Raw genomic sequence first — 23,318 nt, 5'->3', positions numbered from 1 at the left:
TTTTTCCGGATTCTGTGAAACTGGCTGAATGGTACATTTTTCAACCATTTGGGATAGTGTGCACTTCCATATTCTAAAAAGCTGTTACTATCAACAGTCTTGAAATGTGTAGTGGTAACGATTTTTCTCTCAGTGTTCGTTACTTCAAGATCCAGGAAGATGATCGTTTTTCTGTCAAGGTTCATGGTGAACTTAATGCCCCAATCATTATTATTGAGCATTTCCACAAATTCCTTGGCTTCGTGTTCATTGCCATGCCAGATAAAAAATAAATCATCGATGTATCTTTTGAAATACACGATGTTCCTTTGCCAGAAAGGTGAATTATAGATGAATAGGGACTCGAACCGCCCCATGAATAGATTGGCATAACTCGGGGCGGCTCGAGTCCCCATAGCCGTTCCTCGGATCTGATGATAGATCTGCCCTTGGAACCCAAAGAAATTATGTTTAAGTACGAATTCCATTCCTTGAGTAAGAAATTCGATTTGTGGGTCTGGTAAAGTGGTGTGTTGCGTTAGGTGCCAATGCACTGCTTCCAAACCCCGTTCATGGGGGATGTTCGAATATAATGAAGAGATATCCAGTGTTAAAAACAGATAGTCGGTCTCCCATTCGAAATTTTCAAGATCTGTAATTAAACTGCTGGAATCTTTGAGATGAGAAGGAAGTGATGTAACTAGCGGTTGAAGATAAAGATCGATATAGTGGGATAAGTTGCACGTTAAGGAACCTATACCGGAAATGATTGGACGGCCTGGAGGTTTTTTTAGGTCCTTATGTATCTTTGGGAGATGATAAAAGATTGGCAATGGTGGGTGTGAGCTTATGAGGAATCCTTTCTCCTTTTTATTTATCATTCTTTTTTCGAATGCCTCTTTAATAAATAAATTGTATGTATTTTGGAAGGACATAGTGGGGTCCTTTTTTAAAAGTTTGTAGTAGGAGCGGTCATCCAGTATGTTTGAAGCTTCAGTTAGGTAGTCATTGCGATCTTGGATGACTATCCCTCCTCCTTTGTCCGCTGCTCTTATTATTATCTCAGGATTAGAACTGAGATTCTTCAGGGCATCAAGTTCTCCTTTGGTTAGGTTATTACCTGGTTCCTGAAAGGATTTAATATTCTTGAATTCACTAGCCACTAATGAGAAAAAAGTCTCAATAAAGTGGCCTCTCTGCGAAATGGGATTGAACGTTGACTTTCTACAGACATTCTGGTGTGTATATGGGTCAGTTTCAGAGTCACTGATGGCCGGGATTTTCTTGGCTTTAAGATTTTGAAAAAACCTTTGTTGTGTCAATTTTTTGACAAAAACATTGAGGTCAACAAATAATTGAAAATCGTCGGTCGTCTTATTGGGACAAAAGTTCAAACCTCTAGAAAGTAATAGTTTTTCGTCGTAGGAGAGACGATGGTTCGAGAGGTTGAATATTTTCACTGTTTCATTGGTTTCCATTGATATATGGACTGTATTGGTTCTGATGTTCTTGATCTCTTGTCTTTTTTTGTTTTGTTTTCTCCCTCCTCTGCATCCCCTGAACCTCTTCTTCTTTTTGTCTTTTTTGGAGTTGGGGTATTCAGTGGAATAAAGTAGCTCAGGATCCCGTTTCGGGCTGATGGTTTTTTTGCGGACACTGGAGGTTGGAACTCCTTGTGTGACGGCGTGAGGCATATACTGGGGTCTAAGGGGGGTTGTGAGGGTGTACTTGGTCGGGTAGGTCCCAATCCTAAAAAAGAACTGTTGCTGATAGGGGATGAAGAGTCTGCAAACGACGGTGGTTCTTCTAGGGATATGTTCTTATCGGTGCTCGGATATGGGTATAGAGAAAGGTCGCTGTCGTGAATGGTGAGCCAGGAGAAATTGTGATGGTTTCCATGTGTGTTTGTGTAGTCTGAGGTCACGATGTTGGTGGCTGCGGCAACTGTAACAGTTGCGTCTAACTTTGGTGGAGGATGGTTGGAACAGTCTGCCTTTTTGGTGTATGGCCCATGATGAATGGGGGGAGTGAATGGCTCCTTAGGCATGAGTGTTCTACCTTGGGACGTGTTGGAGGGGGGGGGTATGGGGCCATTATTACGATGTTTTCTAGGGTGGACAGAGGTACATACTGGAGAATTGCTAGAGTTATATCGTGCTCCTATCTTGGTTTTGTTCGAGTTGAAAAAGGTTTTTGCTCCTCCTGTTTGTATATATTTCCTAGTGGGACGATGCTTGTTATAATTTGGTCCCTTGATGGGAGTATTGTGTGGGGGTTTTCGTGGGTTGGAAACTGATGAGTTCACTGGTCTGTGTTGTTTCCAACCAGATTGGCTGGATGGTATTTTGTCACGGTTGGTTAGTTTTTAGATTTTTTTGGTAGAGATATCTTTTTCCAGAGATAGTAATCTATCTCGGATACCTTGGTTGATGGTAGAGAAATCGGGATGTTTCTCAAACATACACAGTTTCTCAGCGATGTCTGCAATTTTGGCGGACAGAGTGGAGCATTCGTGGGATCTTTTCGCAATAACTCTAGAAACTAAGCTCATAGAGCACTCAAATAGACATTTATACCAATCCTCCGAGTACCTATCATCGTCAGGAAAGGCTGACGGGATGTTGATGATGAGGCCTCTCGGGATTAGCTTTTTTTGTTGGTACAATTCAAGAAACATGACATCAAGGCTATGCAGTATTTCTTTTTTGCTTAAGTCCTCAAAGTCTTTAAAAAGTCTTGTCATTAGATCAAGGTTCCACCCACCTTTCTTGTTTGGGTTTACATCGGATGGGTAGTCCACACTGTTTTCTTTTAGAAGTTTGCTGAGTCTTTCTTTTCTATCGTTTATACGGTCTCTGAAGTATTCCATAGATTCTGGTGTCTTTTGAGCAAGAGGCGGCTGCTGGTTCCTTGGATCTCTTTTCTTGCTAGCAAGCAATGACACGTTCAGGGATCGTGTGCTTGGATGAAGAATGAATAGAAGGACCTGAGAAGGGGGTAGAGTGGCCACTCGAAAAACCCCCAAGAGGGATAGGATAGCAAAAAAAGAGAGAAAGCGCACACCTCGTGTGATATTGTTGAGGGTAATATAGATCGAGTTGGCAGGTGATAGGGGGGAGACTCTCACCTGGGGTATGTGGTATGACGCTTGTCAGATGGATACGAGTGTGGCAGCCAGTCGAAAATGCTCACGTACATCCGTGGACCAAAGGTGCGGTGTCGTGGGAGCGGCTAGCAAGAGGACCTGGAGCGAGTGGTGGACCGGCGCCGTAATCACTCGTGAGGCAAGGATGTGCCAGAAGGTTTTCTTTATTAGATGATACACAGCTACGCGTTTCGGCTCCGTACCGGAGCCTTCGTCAGGCTTATCATAAAATTACATAACAGTGCAATGATACATATACTTATACACAGCCGGAAATACGTCAGAAAATGACGTGGATTACCGGAGGTCAAAGGTCGAACGGGTTCCGTTCGTGAGTACAACAATTGTAAAACAGAGAACCATAAAAAAGGGGTATATATCATAAAACATAACAAATATGTATTAAAATAATGACAGTTGCATAGAGCATAAAAAAATGTAAACATAATAAAATATATTTGTATAAATATAGACCCTGGTGTCCAGCGAGGAACTTATTTGAACTGTGTACTGTGGTGGATTGTAGGTATGAGGAACGATGTAATGACTTACTAATATGATCGGTAAGTAAATTGGAGGGTTAGATAACCATATGTGGAAATGATTATTAGATAGACCTTGAGTGGAAGCAAGAACCTGTGGATCGTGATGTCACGACGAGATGGCTACGGATCGCGAATGGGATCAGAAAGGATGGATGGTCGATGCTGATACCAGAAGTAGGGCCATGTTACGAGAGAATGTAATAAAGAAAATGCAGCTGAAGGTGACGTGAGTATGAAGGTAGGATATGATCCGGGAGTGATGTGGATTGGGCTTCTAGATGGATTCTATGACTTCGTTGAGGCCGTTTGGACATAAGGTGTTCAATTTGTATATCCAGTAGGATTCTCTGCGATTTAGCATCTTGACGCGGTCCGGTATATTCTCAGCTATTCGTTCGATGGGCGTTACACGGACACAGTTAAAGTTGCTCTTATGTTTGAGGAAAAGATGTTTTGAGAGACTTTGCTTGAGGAAACCCATTCTTGTTTTGTGTCGGTGTCCATTGAGCCTCATTTTAAGTGATTGTACTGTGCGACCGACATATTGCTGGCCGCAGGAGCAATCAATCAGATATACTACAAAGTCTGACGAACAGGATAAAGTGTTCTTGATTTTGAAGGTCTCTCCCGTACTTTTAGATGTGAAAGTACTGGTACCATCATTGATGCTCTCACAGCATAGACATAACCTGTGCCCACATTTTTTTACCCCATTTTTGTCTTGAGGTTTTGTACTTGTGGTCGTGTTGGATCTCAGACGGCTGGGGGCTAACAGGTTTTTAATGGTTGTGGCTTTTCGGAAAGTGATCACTGGTTGTCTTGGGAGTATCCCACAGAGAAGAGGATCCTTTCTTAAGATGTCCCAATTTTTACAGAGTATGGATCTGATCTTATTATTACCCCTGTCATATGTGGTAATAAAGTTGAAAGGGCGGTTTGGTTCGTCTTTGGTGGCTTTTATTTTCCTGTTGGTTGACAGACAATCATTTTGAGTTCTATTGGCATATTTGTGATATGCTCTTTCAATCAAATCTCGGGGATATTTCTTTTCCCGAAATCTTCTCTTTAGAATCAGTGCTTGTTTAGTGTAATCTTCTTTATGTGTACAGTTTTTCCGGATTCTGTGAAACTGGCTGAATGGTACATTTTTCAACCATTTGGGATAGTGTGCACTTCCATATTCTAAAAAGCTGTTACTATCAACAGTCTTGAAATGTGTAGTGGTAACGATTTTTCTCTCAGTGTTCGTTACTTCAAGATCCAGGAAGATGATCGTTTTTCTGTCAAGGTTCATGGTGAACTTAATGCCCCAATCATTATTATTGAGCATTTCCACAAATTCCTTGGCTTCGTGTTCATTGCCATGCCAGATAAAAAATAAATCATCGATGTATCTTTTGAAATACACGATGTTCCTTTGCCAGAAAGGTGAATTATAGATGAATAGGGACTCGAACCGCCCCATGAATAGATTGGCATAACTCGGGGCGGCTCGAGTCCCCATAGCCGTTCCTCGGATCTGATGATAGATCTGCCCTTGGAACCCAAAGAAATTATGTTTAAGTACGAATTCCATTCCTTGAGTAAGAAATTCGATTTGTGGGTCTGGTAAAGTGGTGTGTTGCGTTAGGTGCCAATGCACTGCTTCCAAACCCCGTTCATGGGGGATGTTCGAATATAATGAAGAGATATCCAGTGTTAAAAACAGATAGTCGGTCTCCCATTCGAAATTTTCAAGATCTGTAATTAAACTGCTGGAATCTTTGAGATGAGAAGGAAGTGATGTAACTAGCGGTTGAAGATAAAGATCGATATAGTGGGATAAGTTGCACGTTAAGGAACCTATACCGGAAATGATTGGACGGCCTGGAGGTTTTTTTAGGTCCTTATGTATCTTTAGGAGATGATAAAAGATTGGCAATGGTGGGTGTGAGCTTATGAGGAATCCTTTCTCCTTTTTATTTATCATTCTTTTTTCGAATGCCTCTTCAATAAATAAATTGTATGTATTTTGGAAGGACATAGTGGGGTCCTTTTTTAAAAGTTTGTAGTAGGAGCGGTCATTTTTTTATGCTCTATGCAACTGTCATTATTTTAATACATATTTGTTATGTTTTATGATATATACCCCTTTTTTATGGTTCTCTGTTTTACAATTGTTGTACTCACGAACGGAACCCGTTCGACCTTTGACCTCCGGTAATCCACGTCATTTTCTGACGTATTTCCGGCTGTGTATAAGTATATGTATCATTGCACTGTTATGTAATTTTATGATAAGCCTGACGAAGGCTCTGGTACGGAGCCGAAACGCGTAGCTGTGTATCATCTAATAAAGAAAACCTTCTGGCACATCCTTGCCTCACGAGTGATTACGGCGCCGGTCCACCACTCGCTCCAGGTCCTCTTGCTAGCCGCTCCCACGACACCGCACCTTTGGTCCACGGATGTACGTGAGCATTTTCGACTGGCTGCCACACTCGTATCCATCTGACAAGCGTCATACCACATACCCCAGGTGAGAGTCTCCCCCCTATCACCTGCCAACTCGATCTATATTACCCTCAACAATATCACACGAGGTGTGCGCTTTCTCTCTTTTTTTGCTATCCTATCCCTCTTGGGGGTTTTTCGAGTGGCCACTCTACCCCCTTCTCAGGTCCTTCTATTCATTCTTCATCCAAGCACACGATCCCTGAACGTGTCATTGCTTGCTAGCAAGAAAAGAGATCCAAGGAACCAGCAGCCGCCTCTTGCTCAAAAGACACCAGAATCTATGGAATACTTCAGAGACCGTATAAACGATAGAAAAGAAAGACTCAGCAAACTTCTAAAAGAAAACAGTGTGGACTACCCATCCGATGTAAACCCAAACAAGAAAGGTGGGTGGAACCTTGATCTAATGACAAGACTTTTTAAAGACTTTGAGGACTTAAGCAAAAAAGAAATACTGCATAGCCTTGATGTCATGTTTCTTGAATTGTACCAACAAAAAAAGCTAATCCCGAGAGGCCTCATCATCAACATCCCGTCAGCCTTTCCTGACGATGATAGGTACTCGGAGGATTGGTATAAATGTCTATTTGAGTGCTCTATGAGCTTAGTTTCTAGAGTTATTGCGAAAAGATCCCACGAATGCTCCACTCTGTCCGCCAAAATTGCAGACATCGCTGAGAAACTGTGTATGTTTGAGAAACATCCCGATTTCTCTACCATCAACCAAGGTATCCGAGATAGATTACTATCTCTGGAAAAAGATATCTCTACCAAAAAAATCTAAAAACTAACCAACCGTGACAAAATACCATCCAGCCAATCTGGTTGGAAACAACACAGACCAGTGAACTCATCAGTTTCCAACCCACGAAAACCCCCACACAATACTCCCATCAAGGGACCAAATTATAACAAGCATCGTCCCACTAGGAAATATATACAAACAGGAGGAGCAAAAACCTTTTTCAACTCGAACAAAACCAAGATAGGAGCACGATATAACTCTAGCAATTCTCCAGTATGTACCTCTGTCCACCCTAGAAAACATCGTAATAATGGCCCCATACCCCCCCCCTCCAACACGTCCCAAGGTAGAACACTCATGCCTAAGGAGCCATTCACTCCCCCCATTCATCATGGGCCATACACCAAAAAGGCAGACTGTTCCAACCATCCTCCACCAAAGTTAGACGCAACTGTTACAGTTGCCGCAGCCACCAACATCGTGACCTCAGACTACACAAACACACATGGAAACCATCACAATTTCTCCTGGCTCACCATTCACGACAGCGACCTTTCTCTATACCCATATCCGAGCACCGATAAGAACATATCCCTAGAAGAACCACCGTCGTTTGCAGACTCTTCATCCCCTATCAGCAACAGTTCTTTTTTAGGATTGGGACCTACCCGACCAAGTACACCCTCACAACCCCCCTTAGACCCCAGTATATGCCTCACGCCGTCACACAAGGAGTTCCAACCTCCAGTGTCCGCAAAAAAACCATCAGCCCGAAACGGGATCCTGAGCTACTTTATTCCACTGAATACCCCAACTCCAAAAAAGACAAAAAGAAGAAGAGGTTCAGGGGATGCAGAGGAGGGAGAAAACAAAACAAAAAAAGACAAGAGATCAAGAACATCAGAACCAATACAGTCCATATATCAATGGAAACCAATGAAACAGTGAAAATATTCAACCTCTCGAACCATCGTCTCTCCTACGACGAAAAACTATTACTTTCTAGAGGTTTGAACTTTTGTCCCAATAAGACGACCGACGATTTTCAATTATTTGTTGACCTCAATGTTTTTGTCAAAAAATTGACACAACAAAGGTTTTTTCAAAATCTTAAAGCCAAGAAAATCCCGGCCATCAGTGACTCTGAAACTGACCCATATACACACCAGAATGTCTGTAGAAAGTCAACGTTCAATCCCATTTCGCAGAGAGGCCACTTTATTGAGACTTTTTTCTCATTAGTGGCTAGTGAATTCAAGAATATTAAATCCTTTCAGGAACCAGGTAATAACCTAACCAAAGGAGAACTTGATGCCCTGAAGAATCTCAGTTCTAATCCTGAGATAATAATAAGAGCAGCGGACAAAGGAGGAGGGATAGTCATCCAAGATCGCAATGACTACCTAACTGAAGCTTCAAACATACTGGATGACCGCTCCTACTACAAACTTTTAAAAAAGGACCCCACTATGTCCTTCCAAAATACATACAATTTATTTATTAAAGAGGCATTCGAAAAAAGAATGATAAATAAAAAGGAGAAAGGATTCCTCATAAGCTCACACCCACCATTGCCAATCTTTTATCATCTCCCAAAGATACATAAGGACCTAAAAAAACCTCCAGGCCGTCCAATCATTTCCGGTATAGGTTCCTTAACGTGCAACTTATCCCACTATATCGATCTTTATCTTCAACCGCTAGTTACATCACTTCCTTCTCATCTCAAAGATTCCAGCAGTTTAATTACAGATCTTGAAAATTTCGAATGGGAGACCGACTATCTGTTTTTAACACTGGATATCTCTTCATTATATTCCAACATCCCCCATGAACGGGGTTTGGAAGCAGTGCATTGGCACCTAACGCAACACACCACTTTACCAGACCCACAAATCGAATTTCTTACTCAAGGAATGGAATTCGTACTTAAACATAATTTCTTTGGGTTCCAAGGGCAGATCTATCATCAGATCCGAGGAACGGCTATGGGGACTCGAGCCGCCCCGAGTTATGCCAATCTATTCATGGGGCGGTTCGAGTCCCTATTCATCTATAATTCACCTTTCTGGCAAAGGAACATCGTGTATTTCAAAAGATACATCGATGATTTATTTTTTATCTGGCATGGCAATGAACACGAAGCCAAGGAATTTGTGGAAATGCTCAATAATAATGATTGGGGCATTAAGTTCACCATGAACCTTGACAGAAAAACGATCATCTTCCTGGATCTTGAAGTAACGAACACTGAGAGAAAAATCGTTACCACTACACATTTCAAGACTGTTGATAGTAACAGCTTTTTAGAATATGGAAGTGCACACTATCCCAAATGGTTGAAAAATGTACCATTCAGCCAGTTTCACAGAATCCGGAAAAACTGTACACATAAAGAAGATTACACTAAACAAGCACTGATTCTAAAGAGAAGATTTCGGGAAAAGAAATATCCCCGAGATTTGATTGAAAGAGCATATCACAAATATGCCAATAGAACTCAAAATGATTGTCTGTCAACCAACAGGAAAATAAAAGCCACCAAAGACGAACCAAACCGCCCTTTCAACTTTATTACCACATATGACAGGGGTAATAATAAGATCAGATCCATACTCTGTAAAAATTGGGACATCTTAAGAAAGGATCCTCTTCTCTGTGGGATACTCCCAAGACAACCAGTGATCACTTTCCGAAAAGCCACAACCATTAAAAACCTGTTAGCCCCCAGCCGTCTGAGATCCAACACGACCACAAGTACAAAACCTCAAGACAAAAATGGGGTAAAAAAATGTGGGCACAGGTTATGTCTATGCTGTGAGAGCATCAATGATGGTACCAGTACTTTCACATCTAAAAGTACGGGAGAGACCTTCAAAATCAAGAACACTTTATCCTGTTCGTCAGACTTTGTAGTATATCTGATTGATTGCTCCTGCGGCCAGCAATATGTCGGTCGCACAGTACAATCACTTAAAATGAGGCTCAATGGACACCGACACAAAACAAGAATGGGTTTCCTCAAGCAAAGTCTCTCAAAACATCTTTTCCTCAAACATAAGAGCAACTTTAACTGTGTCCGTGTAACGCCCATCGAACGAATAGCTGAGAATATACCGGACCGCGTCAAGATGCTAAATCGCAGAGAATCCTACTGGATATACAAATTGAACACCTTATGTCCAAACGGCCTCAACGAAGTCATAGAATCCATCTAGAAGCCCAATCCACATCACTCCCGGATCATATCCTACCTTCATACTCACGTCACCTTCAGCTGCATTTTCTTTATTACATTCTCTCGTAACATGGCCCTACTTCTGGTATCAGCATCGACCATCCATCCTTTCTGATCCCATTCGCGATCCGTAGCCATCTCGTCGTGACATCACGATCCACAGGTTCTTGCTTCCACTCAAGGTCTATCTAATAATCATTTCCACATATGGTTATCTAACCCTCCAATTTACTTACCGATCATATTAGTAAGTCATTACATCGTTCCTCATACCTACAATCCACCACAGTACACAGTTCAAATAAGTTCCTCGCTGGACACCAGGGTCTATATTTATACAAATATATTTTATTATGTTTACATTTTTTTATGCTCTATGCAACTGTCATTATTTTAATACATATTTGTTATGTTTTATGATATATACCCCTTTTTTATGGTTCTCTGTTTTACAATTGTTGTACTCACGAACGGAACCCGTTCGACCTTTGACCTCCGGTAATCCACGTCATTTTCTGACGTATTTCCGGCTGTGTATAAGTATATGTATCATTGCACTGTTATGTAATTTTATGATAAGCCTGACGAAGGCTCCGGTACGGAGCCGAAACGCGTAGCTGTGTATCATCTAATAAAGAAAACCTTCTGGCACATCCTTGCCTCACGAGTGATTATGGCGCCGGTCCACCACTCGCTCCAGGTCCTCTTGCTAGCCGCTCCCACGACACCGCACCTTTGGTCCACGGATGTACGTGAGCATTTTCGACTGGCTGCCACACTCGTATCCATCTGACAAGCGTTATACCACATACCCCAGGTGAGAGTCTCCCCCCTATCACCTGCCAACTCGATCTATATTACCCTCAACAATATCACACGAGGTGTGCGCTTTCTCTCTTTTTTTGCTATCCTATCCCTCTTGGGGGTTTTTCGAGTGGCCACTCTACCCCCTTCTCAGGTCCTTCTATTCATTCCGAAACATCAAGAGGCTGCGAATATGCACAAGCGCCAGCGTATGATAAATGTCCCCCTATGTGTTAATCTTATATATACCTCTGGTAACCCGGACCCTTGTCTAGTCTGTATGTTGAAACTTTTTGCCTACTCTATTTAAATGTTTTTAAAAATGATCTGTAACTTAAATAATAACTTAAAATAAGATTTGGTGACTTTTTCCTATTGAATATGTGTGGTTCTTATGTTTCTTGTGGTATATCCTGTATATAATGTAAAGTTTTAATAGTTTTACTGAAATGGAACCCGTCATCAGATTTTACCCAAATAAACTAATTGCCACCCCCCCCCCCCAAGTAATAACAATTAATAATAATTCCTTTAGATAAACAGCGCACAAAGCTTGCCAAACCAGTAACTGTCTAATCAACCTAACAGCATGGTTTGGAGTGTGGGAGGAAACCGGAGGACCTGGAGGAAACCCACGCAAACACAGAGAGAACATACAAACTCTTTGCAGATGTTGACCCTAGGACTTGAACCCAGGACCCCAGCACTGCAAGGCTGTAGTGCTAACCACTGAGTCACCATGCTGCAAGTAGAGTATAAAATGTCCTTTCTAGAATGTTTATGTTAATAATTCACTAAAATTAAAAATCTCCATCCAATATCATGTGAAAAGGAGCAGAGAAGAGTCACATTTTACCTGAGATGAGTTAAAATTTAGAGGCTGCAAGAGGAGGGATAGTTCAGATGCCCCTATCTTAGGTTATATATCACCTAGAAACATGCTTTTTGTATCACATTAAAGATAAAAGTTCAATCTTTCGGATCCCACCAGGCCGCGTTTTCCATGAGCTACAGTGAACTGTGCACCACAAACAACTGTGTTTTTAGTACAGGAGATAGCTGGAAATTCTGCAGATCAATGCAATTCCCACCAATTTTACTGCCAGCATTTCTGGTTCTGTAGCTCCTAGAACCACAAGCCTTATGTCATCTGAAAGACGAGATTTCTATCTTTAGTATGACACTGATATGTTTCTAGGTGCTATAGAACCAAACACACCAAACACAGCAAACCCTGCAGCCTATAAACCTGACTCATCTCTGTTAAACATGCATTTTTGTTGCTCATTTTCGGAACTTTGGAGGAGATTTTGGGTGAAATGGGTGAAATTTTAGATAAAAGAGGGAATTCTACAAAACTTCATTTCATACTCTACCTGTGAGGGCTGATAGTTTAATGGGGTAAAACCTGGTGACTCTTTAAGACCTTTTTGTGTGTACTTACATTCAGTGCATAGGTTATGGACAGCCCCACGGTCCCTGATGTCATCTTGTCACCTGCCTGAACGGCGAATACTGCAGCAAAGAGAACCATCAAGTTTCCCAAAAATTCCAGTCTCACGGCGAGCCACCTGTGGTAATATGACATAGACATGACGAAAAAATAAAAAAAAATTCAACAAGGAAAACTTAATGTGATCAGTGACATCAGCTGCATTGTCCATAGGGAGTCCATGTAAATCTGTATCTACATATAGAGGGGAGTCAATGTAAATCTCTGTCTAAATCTATAGGGGAGTCAGCGCCTGGTGCCCAGCAGATAACCCGAAGAGATGTCCCCATTACCTGTTAGAGATGACATTATTGTAGTAACACACCAAGTTCTCATTCATCACATCCTTGTTCTGACCAATGAATCTCTCCTGGTGTCCGTAGGCTCGGATAGTAGACGCTCCCTGCAAGGTCTCACTGAAGTGGGAGATGACCGGCGAACGCGACGCCCCATCCAGTCTGCGGATCTGGCGTGAGCTGGCGATGTAGTATCTCTAAGCAAAGCGGAACGTAACATTATATACATATATACCACCAGACCAGTCACCAGAAAGAGGCTTTATCCAACCTGCACCTTCATCAATGCCATCACGGCCATTATATTATAGAATTTCTGTCCAAATACTACTCAACGCCTTTCATTACTCTGTGCAATTTTGCATCCGTTAATCATTGACTTGTAAATCAAAATCTGCCCCAATCAGAGTCTGATATACCATAAAAGATGTGCAGTACTTGTACCACACCACTGGGGGCAGTAGAGGCTGTCCTCCTTCAGTCACTTACAGATAGATTGTCCCTGGGTTGCAGTGGTGATTGTTACACCAATTCTTAATTTTCAGGAATAGAGATGAGCGGATCTGATGTTTCCATTTGCGTTTGGGTGTCCCCTGGCCAATCATAGCCATGGCTAATAGCTATGGGCGTCAATTTACTAATACGTGGCAATATGTCCAGGTGGCATGCGCCGAACCCGAACAGAAACACCGGGTCCGCTCATCTCTATACAGGATACAAGATAAAGCAATCCAGGATTTACTCCTCCCATGAGGAAACATGGGGTGGAGCTAATGTGTACAGGGGCGGAGCTACGATCAGAGCTATGAGCTCGTCCCACTAGCTCCTGGGGGAGTGTCCCACCCCTCTTCCAGCATTTGGTTACGAGATAAGGGGCAAAGAAAAACAAGGAAGGGCAACAAAGTGAGATGGGAGGATGGAAAACAATGGTTGGGGCTGGGGGTAACAGAGAAATGGGGGTAGACAGAAGCGGACATGCATTGGAAGTTTGAGATTAAAATTGAGGATGTTTTTTCTGTTTAACCCCTTATTCCCCACTTACCTGGATCAAAAGGTACAAAAAGCCAATGGGAACAATGGCCACTATGAATAGAGGGGTGGCAAACACGATGACCAGGATGGTCCCCAGCACGTCCAGCAGACAGTTTAACCAGGTGCGCAAATAGTAATGGAAACGCTCGTCTATTACGTAGATGTCCTGTCATATCAGAGCAATGAAGATGTACAAGCATTTATTACTATTAAATTATTGCATTTTATAAGCTTGAAAACAATTCTGACAATCATTTTTCGTCCTTCTACGGGACAGACATGCGATTTTGGGGCAGTCGGAGATCTTAGATGACTCCACGCAGCATTAGAGCTTTGTGGACTTTATTATATCACTTCTATAATATACAGTATCCAAATTCTGGGCCAAAAGTCACTTTACTCCATGTCCTACCTTAGTAAACCGATTCAGTACTTGTCCCATTGGAGTCGTCTCGAAAAACTGCAGTGGGAGGTGCAGTATATTGTCCAGCATGTGATTGTGGAGGAAACGGGAGGAGCAGATGGTTCCCCTTGTGATCACATAGGCCCCATAACAGACAAATAGACCTAAAAAGTAGGAGCTTGTTACTCCAACATGTATGGGTGGGGACCACCTCCCCAAAACTACTTATTTTGTGGTGACCCCCTCCATGCTGAAGAATTATAGAAAATCCCCTTCAGTCCCCCAATACAAATATTGAGCCCTACTGTTCTGACACTGACCCCCAGTCATCCGACACTGACCCCCAGTCATCCGACACTGACCCCCAGTCATCCGACACGGACCCCCAGTCATCCGACACGGACCCCCAGTGATCCGACACGGGCCCCCAGTGATCTGACACGGACCCCCAGTGATCTGACACTGACCCCCAGCGATCCGACACTGACCCCCAATAAACAGATTTTGATCTCCAATGATCTAATTCCGTGCCCTAATGATCTGATATTGACATTCCCCGCAAATCATTTGATACTGACCCCCAATAATCTGAAAAGGAGAAAATTATGTGAACTTTATAATAATGCAGAATACAATAATATTTGTGCACCTTGTACAAATCCCAGCACCCCGTAGACTCCGAGTCTATGATCCCTCAGCTCCGTCCACTCTGCGGGGTCTTTCGCCTCTTTGGCCTCAGTTGACCATTTACTTAGCCACACGTTTTGTCCTATGGCCATGGCGTTTTGTCCGACGTACGCTATGATGGTGAGGTAGACCCAAGACCATCCAAAAGCCTGCAGGTACTTCTTCACCACCAACATCTTCATCTAGAAACAGAAGACACCGGTAAAGTCATTATTATTGTGGATAAACTTATAGGGCCAAAGTGTACCAATACTAGATGATAAGATCCGCTGCTCCATCAAGTTTACACCAAATATTAGTTTCCTTTCTTCAGGACAAAATTTTGGTTCAATTTGGCACATTTTAGCCACACCCTTTTCCGGGGGAAGCCTCGCCCCTTTACAGTGCAGACACGCCTCTTTATTTTATCTATGGGCCAAGTGGGATCTTCACTGTAGATTTTCTTGCCTTCCTCTGAATCTACACCTTAGGATTAAGGTTGGACTTGACAGATCTACGTCTTTTCCCAACCTTATCTACCCCTTATAATACTATGAAAGTTTGTGCTCATTTAACCACAGTTTTGGACTTTAACCACATTGTTGTGTCCTTCTTTAGAAGTAGAAATCAGTGACAAAATCTACCCCCCCCCCCTTCCTGCACAGAACATCTCTAGAACTTTGTTTGTAGACCTCAGTGGGCGGCACCAGCCAGAAGTCTGCTGTAAAGCACATCCATAAATGCTGTTAAAGGACATGTACCATCAGGATTATGGATTATAAACCAAGTACACATACATGCTGGTGTGTTCCCCATTCGCTCTTCTTTAAGCTTTTTATGCCTTTGCTTTTACGAAAAAAGGCTTCAAAATAAGCCTAAGGGGCTCCACACTCCATAGAAGTTAATGGAACATGGAGCCCCTCATGCTCATTTGCATTGTTTTAAAGCATATTTTCTTAAAAATCTAGGGTATAGGAAGTTAAAAGAAGAGCAGATCCTGATAAAGGGGCACACACCAGTATGTAAGTGTATTTGGTTTATAATCCATGATCCTGATGGTAGATTTCGTTTAAAGAGAACCTGGTGGATGTAAGGGACGTGAGGATAGCCCTTTTTAGAGCTAATCCTCACGTCCCCGCTAACTTTTGGTACACTTTATTGAAATAATATGTAAATTCTGTTATGTGGCTACTGGGGCGTGGAGTAGCCGGGCACGAGGCTACACAGCGTGGCTACTCCACGCCCCAGTGGCCACATTACTCCTCCTACCATGTTGCGTGCGGCCCGCAGCTCCTCGTAGCTGCGCGCCCTCGTCCATCATGAACGCAGGCCGGCGGCTGAGCAGCAACAGCTCCGAGGCCGGAGCTACTGCGCATGCGCAGTAGCCGGCTTGTCGGACGAGGGCGCGCCACACGCAACAGGGTAGGAGTAATGTGGCTACTGGGGCGTGGAGTAGCCGCGCTGTGTAGCCTTGTGCCCGGCCACTCTACTAAAAAGGGCTATCCTCACGTCCCTTACATCCCACCTACCACCCGATCTACCTTTATAGGTAGAATCGTGGTGGTAGGTTCCCTTTAACTAGCATAGGAAAAGCTCCGGGAACATGGCCGCCCCCACAATCATAGACAGACAACAGAATAATAAGCTATGGTCAATAGATAAAGACAGATAAAGTGTAACACCTTTTGATTCTGAAATTGAGGGGTAATCTGAGACCCCGATATGCCCGCACTTACATTTCCTGTAGCCACCTTCTCCTTGTTAATCCTGGGAGCGCCTGAGTCATATGTTTTCCTGGAGAAGATAGAAACCAGAGGACACGTGATGCCATAATGATAGTCCCCATCATTACATGGACGATTCTACATTATTTCACAGTTTCTACCAGTCATTTAAAGGCGTTTTCCACAGGATATGTCCTAAATTGATCATATAAATAGGTCCTACCTCTGTGCCCCGCACCTGTATTGGAAACACGGTCCACTGACCCCCTTCCTGTAGCTGAAAATGCACCATGCATGCCCCGCCACTCACTATGCAACTCTATGGGACCGCTAAGCGCATCGTCTCACCTATTTTCATCTCTTTCATAGAAGTCTATGCAGTAGGGAGTAGGCAGGTCCCGCTCACCGCAGCCAGGTCCCACTGTCAGGTCCAGCTTACCACGGCCAGGTCATGCTCACCGCAGCCAGGTCCCACTGTCAGGTCCAGCTTACCACGGCCAGGTCACCGCAGCTAGGTTCCCCTCACAAAAGCTAGGTCCCTCTCACAGCAGCTAGGACCCCCACACAGCAGCCAGGTCCCCCTCACTGCAGCCAGGTCCCGCTCACTGCAGCCAGGTCCCGCTCACTGCAGCCAGGTCCCGCTCACTGCAGCCAGGTCCCGCTCACAGCAGCCAGGTCCCGCTCACAGCAGCCAGGTCCCCCTCACTGCAGCCAGGTCCCGCTCACTGCAGCCAGGTCCCGCTCACTGCAGCCAGGTCCCGCTCACAGCAGCCAGGTCCCGCTCACAGCAGCCAGGTCCCGCTCACAGCAGCTAGGTCCCGCTCACAGCAGCTAGGTCCCGCTCACAGCAGCTAGGTCCCGCTCACTGCAGCTCACTCACACATTTTCCATTTTTAAATAATTCCCTTGAAATTCAATCTTTCCTGCTTATGCTGGGATGTAGGAATAATAAAAAATATATAAAAATATATATATGATATTTTTTTTAATGAACTGTACCTTTCTATTTGAACCTTGGGATCTTCCGGGCGTCTCTTTGGACTTCTGACAATTCCTGTGTTTTTCAATGTGCTGGCTAAAACAAAATAATGTGTAAATTAGGAATAATACACCAATCACATTGCCACATCCCATAAAGTAGTTTTAAAGGGGTTAGTTTCAGTGCCCTTGATACTAGATCCAATTGGTCTGACTCTTGTCCAATTCAACTGAAACAGATTGAGCTGCAATACCAGACACAGCCACTGCCAAATATATGGCGCTTTACTTCACAGACAATGAAGACGCAGCAGATGAAACGCTTGCTATGGTCTCTCATTGTGTATAGCCCCCCCCCTCCCCCCAAGACAAAAAATAAGCTTCATACATGAACCATATACCCTATATAAGACAAAGGATTATCTGTACCATATAGAAAGAGCAGAGCACATAACATGTAATTAGGGAGAAGCCCAGAACCAGTCCACCCGCTTCATCATAGTGCACTTTACACTCCAGGGATGTACCTGTGATCCGGATGTAGATGTAGTCTTTATTAAAGGGTAGGTGGAAGTTTGATGTGTGCCGCCATCTATAGAATCTGAATATAATGATATACATCCTTCCTTTCCTATTGGACACCTCTGGATCTATCGTGAGATGTTCAGCTTTTCAGGACAGTGGGGCACATTTAATTATTCGTGAGAGAGGGTGGTACAGTACAGTAGAGCTCACATAATGCTTATATCATTAAATTTTACTTGTAAACCAAATTACTTGTAATTCAAGGTTCCAATATATAACTATAGAATCAAAGATAGAGGCATCTGATGTGAAAACTCCAACTGCAGCCTCCAAAAGTGACTTGTCTCTGGCAAAATATGTCTCTTCTCTGCTCATTTTCACATGATGGTGGAGTAGATTTTTTGTCGTGAAAGAGGGAATTGTAGAAAGCAGTAAAAGGGTAAAATATGGTGACAGGTACCCTTCAGGAGTACATCAACAAGGGATCACCCACTTTTTTGGCGTTTCTTCCAGTTGCAGCTTTGGGATAAACTCTCTGCTGAATTTCCATGACATGTGGATGCACCATCAGGCAAATGCTCCACAAACTGGGTGTAATGTCTTCCTCAGAAAACAGTGATTACGCATAATCTGCATTACCCGCAATGCACCATGGGAAATAGTATGCAGATTAGTACAATGAGCAAACTCTTACCAGTGTCATCAAAACTTTCCTTCTTATCTCCGGGAGACGTCACCACATCAGCAAAGTCTTGTCTCTTAGAGACCAGCTCCCCGTACGTCCCCATCTGACCGATCCTCCCGTCCTCCATGACAACGATGAAGTCCACCAGAGGGAGGACGGTGAGGCTGTGCGTCACCAGGATCCTGGTCTGCAGGAAGAGTCAATAAACCCACGATAACGAGATCTGAGATTTATATTAACCATTTCTAATTCCATATCCAGTGGCTGAGAACCTGCAGGAACCTGGCCATGTATCTACTATTGTATCCAGCTGAGATTATCCATATACATATCATAAAAATATCTACAGGATGAGCCAAAAGTCCCAGGACACGCTGTTGTTTCAGAAAGGAAAGCGAAAAATGACATATCTGACACCCCAGCAAGTAATGGGTGCAGGGGCCCATCTGTTAGGCTCCGTCAATGACATGGCGGCCATCTTGAAAGCTGCCATATTGGATCAAGTATTTTCCAAAAGGAAGGTGGTCACATAGCAGAAAACAAAGAAATACAGAAAGCTGCAACACATTTCCAGCATTTCCAGCATACACTAGTCAGACTATGGGGTCATGAGGTTAGAGGTCATGTATAAGGGAATACAGGGCACAGCACTAGTAACCATAAATTCTTACCTTATTTCTCAATAATCCGCTATGTCCAATGACTTTATCAAATAAATGCTTCCCCACATGTACATCGACGGCGGATAAAGGGTCATCCAGCAGGTAGATGTCGGCATCGCTGTATACAGCCCGCGCCAGGCTGACCCGCTGCTTCTGACCACCGCTCAGGTTTACACCCTGGATACAAAAAGATATTACACCCATAGCCGGAAGAAAAGTTTAGGTGCAAAATTCTGTTTTGATTCATTTTATGATGGATTTTCATAGCTACTGCTACGTGATATAGTTTTCCAAATTGGTCCATTACTTTTGTCCAATTATTGTCTATGAGAGGCTAGAGATACCTAAGCACTGTTCTCAGCAATTTCAGATGCTCCCAAAGTATTGACAAGATACATACCGGTAGTGGAACTGCCAGTTCATTTAGTTGGTGAGAAATGGACCCTGGTTCTCATATTCCTCAGGGGTCCCATTAGTCCCATCCTCATACAATTAGATTGTTATGGATAAGGGATAACAATGTTCATACAACCCCTATAGGATACAGGGGTCTTTGTATTTGGGGTCTGACAGATGTGTTGTACAACATATCAACCACAGGTAAACAACTGCCCTTGTGGGTGATCATTCCCAATCGCTGCCCTGTGTGAACATGTCCCGGCGGTCTACTCCTCTGTCAGCAGCATGTCACCCCATGGGCCCCACAGCCACCAGTGACTGTATCTGCCCCAATCATGGACTAACCACAAATCACAATGTCCATGGATAGGAAGGAGGTCTGTGAATCATATACAGCGAAGAAAGTTAATCTCATCTATACATTTACAAATTATAATAATAAGATGTACCATAAAAACTGAAGTATAAGACAAGTTTTTCAGCACAATTTTTATGCTGAAAAAACCGCACTCGGCTTAAACTCCAGTGAGCAGGACCCTGGTGGACATCCAGTCTGATGGCTGGCAGGCTGTGAGTCCATGATGGGAAGATAATCAATTGTATGTGTGTAAGACAAACATACAGCTCATTACCACAGCGTCTCAAAACTTTAAGAGGCAGCAGTGGCACTGTCTCATGACATCATACAGTGTGCGCGGGTAAAACGCATAGAAATGCCTCACCCTGCACTGCCAGAAAGTGAGTACACAGGCTGCTGCTGGACATTTGATTGATGAGGGGAGGCTGCTGCTGGAAATTTGATTGATGAGGGGAGGCTGCTGCTGGAAATTTGATTGATGAGGGGAGGCTGCTGCTGGAAATTTGATTGATGAGGGGAGGCTGCTGCTGGAAATTTGATTGATGAGGGGAGGCTGCTGCTGGAAATTTGATTGATGAGGGGAGGCTGCTGCTGGAAATTTGATTGATGAGGGGAGGCTGCTGCTGGAAATTTGATTGATGAGGGGAGGCTGCTGCTGGAAATTTGATTGATGAGGGGAGGCTGCTGCTGGAAATTTGATTGATGAGGGGAGGCTGCTGCTGGAAATTTGATTGATGAGGGGAGGCTGCTGCTGGACATTTGATTGATGAGGGGAGGCTGCTGCTGGACATTTGATTAACGAGGGGAGGCTGCTGCTGGACATTTGATTAATGAGGGGAGGCTGCTGCTGGACATTTGATTAATGAGGGGTGGCTGCTGCTGGACATTTGATTAATGAGAAGAGGCTGCTGCTGGACATTTGATTAATGAGAAGAGGCTGCTGCTGGACATTTGATTAATGAGAAGAGGCTGCTGCTGGACATTTGATTAATGAGAAGAGGCTGCTGCTGGACATTTGATTAATGAGAAGAGGCTGCTGCTGGACATTTGATTAATGAGAAGAGGCTGCTGCTGGACATTTGATTAATGAGAAGAGACTGCTGCGGGACATTTGATTAATGAGGGGAGACTGCTGCGGGACATTTGATTAATGAGGGGAGGCTGCTGGGTATTTCATTGATGAGGGTAGGCTGCTGGGCATTTTTATTGATGAGGGGAGACATTTTATTAAAGAGTAGCTGCTGTATTATCTTAGACTTACAATAGAGTCAATCATTTTTCCCAGTTTTTTTGTGGTTAAGGTGTCTTGGCTTATACATGAGTATATGAGGTATCTCTCACCCTCTCTCCAATCTCAGTCTGGTCCCCGTGTGGCAGGAGCTCCAGGTCCGGCTGCAGGGCGCATGCTTCTAGAACCCTCTCGTAGAACGTCTTATTCATGGATTGACCAAAGAGAACGTTCTCCTGGAACAAAGCGTTCTGGATCCACGCCTGCTGCGACACATAAGCCACCGAGCCCTAGTTGTAAAATGAATGAGAATTGAGATGATACTTCCCAGAATCCATCAGTGACACCACTGATACAGGGAGGGGACACTTGTGAAGTTGTACTTTTCTCTGAATGGTTCCTTCCAATTTATTCATCTCCCCCAGGATTGCAGAGAGTAAAGACGATTTTCCAGATCCAACCTGACCAACAACAGCGACCAAGGAGCCTTCAGGAATCTTAATGTGAATGCTAAAAATAAATCACATGAAGTTGTTCTGACGTAAAGACATCATTTTTTCTCCAAGAATGAAATATTAACAACATAAATAGCAGAAAGACCCCTGTTATCCACACAGAGATAGATTCTGATGCAGGTTCATCAAGGATTGGATCCAGTTTTCAGAACCATTGACAATATATGACATAGCATCACAGGGAACAGTCCTGGTAGTTCTGATAACTTTTGAACCACAAGAGATCTGATTCTCGAAATGGATTTTTGAGGCATTTCTGTTGTTTTTGATATATTACATGACCATCTTCCCATTGTGAAAACTTTCCCTATATCCTATGTTGAGGCTTTCAAGATAGCGGCCATGTTCCAGACATTGCTGGGGCATCAGATATGTAATTTTTCCTTTTGCTTCTGAAATAAAAGCGGGTCATGGGACTTTTGTCTCTGTATATAAAATTTTGCAAGGATTCTGTATGCAGTGGGCTCGTAGGCTCCCTCTAGAGGTGGCTACAGGCTCTACATCTATACACAGTAAGGGATTTGAGCTAAAATTTAAGCTGCTACGCTCTTTAAAGGTTACTTTAAATCTATGTTTCTGGTCCCAGCAAATAACTCAATCAATTACTGATCAAACCACAAACCAACTAGAGGAACAGGAGTGTCGGAAAAGCGATGAGGAAGAAGATGACATTTATTATTAGGGAAAGTCATCACATATTGGATGATGATTTAGTTGCACAATTTAGGATGAAAAACAAAATTCCTGCTCATGGGTTATTATAGTTCCCAAAATCTTTTCTCTTACTCTTTAAGAATGGAGGATCCGTGCGTTTCCCACTGGAAGGAGGCCCCGAGGAAGCCCACTGCGTGATCTGTAGACATGATATCATACCTTCAGATGTGAGCGAAAAAACTCCATCAAATAATTATCACTGGTTTTAACCTGTTCACTCACTTCCTTTATAGTTGGTTTCGATATTCTCAGGGTCAAGTTCTTCCCCGCAGAGAAAATGTTGAAGTCGGTTTAGAGAAACCCTAGTCTGGAAAAGGAACCCGACAACAGGGGGTTAACGCCCAATCACTCAACTAACAAATTATTCGGTTTAAAACGGGGATTTGTGGTTGAGCGGAAATTGCTAAAAAAGCTTTAGAAGTTTCAAATACAATATGTATCCCACCATTTTCAAGATATGGGTTTGCTGTCACTGAATGAAAACACTTTTACATGTAGAGGCAGCAACACTAGTCCTGTTCTTAGCTGACTAATAGCTATAACTGTACGACGTCTAGACAATGCTCTGTGAGTTAAATACATCAACTCCAGATACACAAAACCAGAGGACTAGTTATGGACCTAGTTAATACTTCTGAATGTAAACTAGAATGTCCTCATTCACTGACAGCAAGCATAGGTTTTTTGAT

The 23,318-nt window shown here is 43.3% G+C and overlaps 1 protein-coding gene across 1 annotated transcript in view; it reads right to left on the bottom strand.

The window, feature by feature from the left end:
* The window catches only part of LOC140119483 (multidrug resistance-associated protein 1-like), a 48,533-nt gene that overhangs the window by 9,070 nt on the left and 16,145 nt on the right, over positions 1-23,318 (bottom strand). Inside the window, exons 10-22 of the mRNA XM_072138562.1 lie at positions 22,852-22,936; positions 22,702-22,768; positions 21,784-21,910; positions 21,514-21,690; positions 19,425-19,592; positions 18,763-18,940; positions 17,565-17,640; positions 16,578-16,635; positions 14,825-15,044; positions 14,185-14,339; positions 13,783-13,938; positions 12,738-12,937; positions 12,397-12,523 (exon numbers count right to left, since the gene is read on the bottom strand). Coding sequence (XP_071994663.1) covers positions 12,397-12,523; positions 12,738-12,937; positions 13,783-13,938; positions 14,185-14,339; positions 14,825-15,044; positions 16,578-16,635; positions 17,565-17,640; positions 18,763-18,940; positions 19,425-19,592; positions 21,514-21,690; positions 21,784-21,910; positions 22,702-22,768; positions 22,852-22,936 — 1,794 coding nt within the window. The remainder of the gene's footprint in view (positions 1-12,396; positions 12,524-12,737; positions 12,938-13,782; positions 13,939-14,184; positions 14,340-14,824; positions 15,045-16,577; positions 16,636-17,564; positions 17,641-18,762; positions 18,941-19,424; positions 19,593-21,513; positions 21,691-21,783; positions 21,911-22,701; positions 22,769-22,851; positions 22,937-23,318) is intronic.

This window comes from Engystomops pustulosus, chromosome 2 (assembly GCF_040894005.1).
Source record: "Engystomops pustulosus chromosome 2, aEngPut4.maternal, whole genome shotgun sequence".
Classification (NCBI taxonomy): Eukaryota; Metazoa; Chordata; class Amphibia; order Anura; family Leptodactylidae; genus Engystomops; species Engystomops pustulosus.
This window is presented reverse-complemented; position numbering and strand designations above follow the sequence as displayed.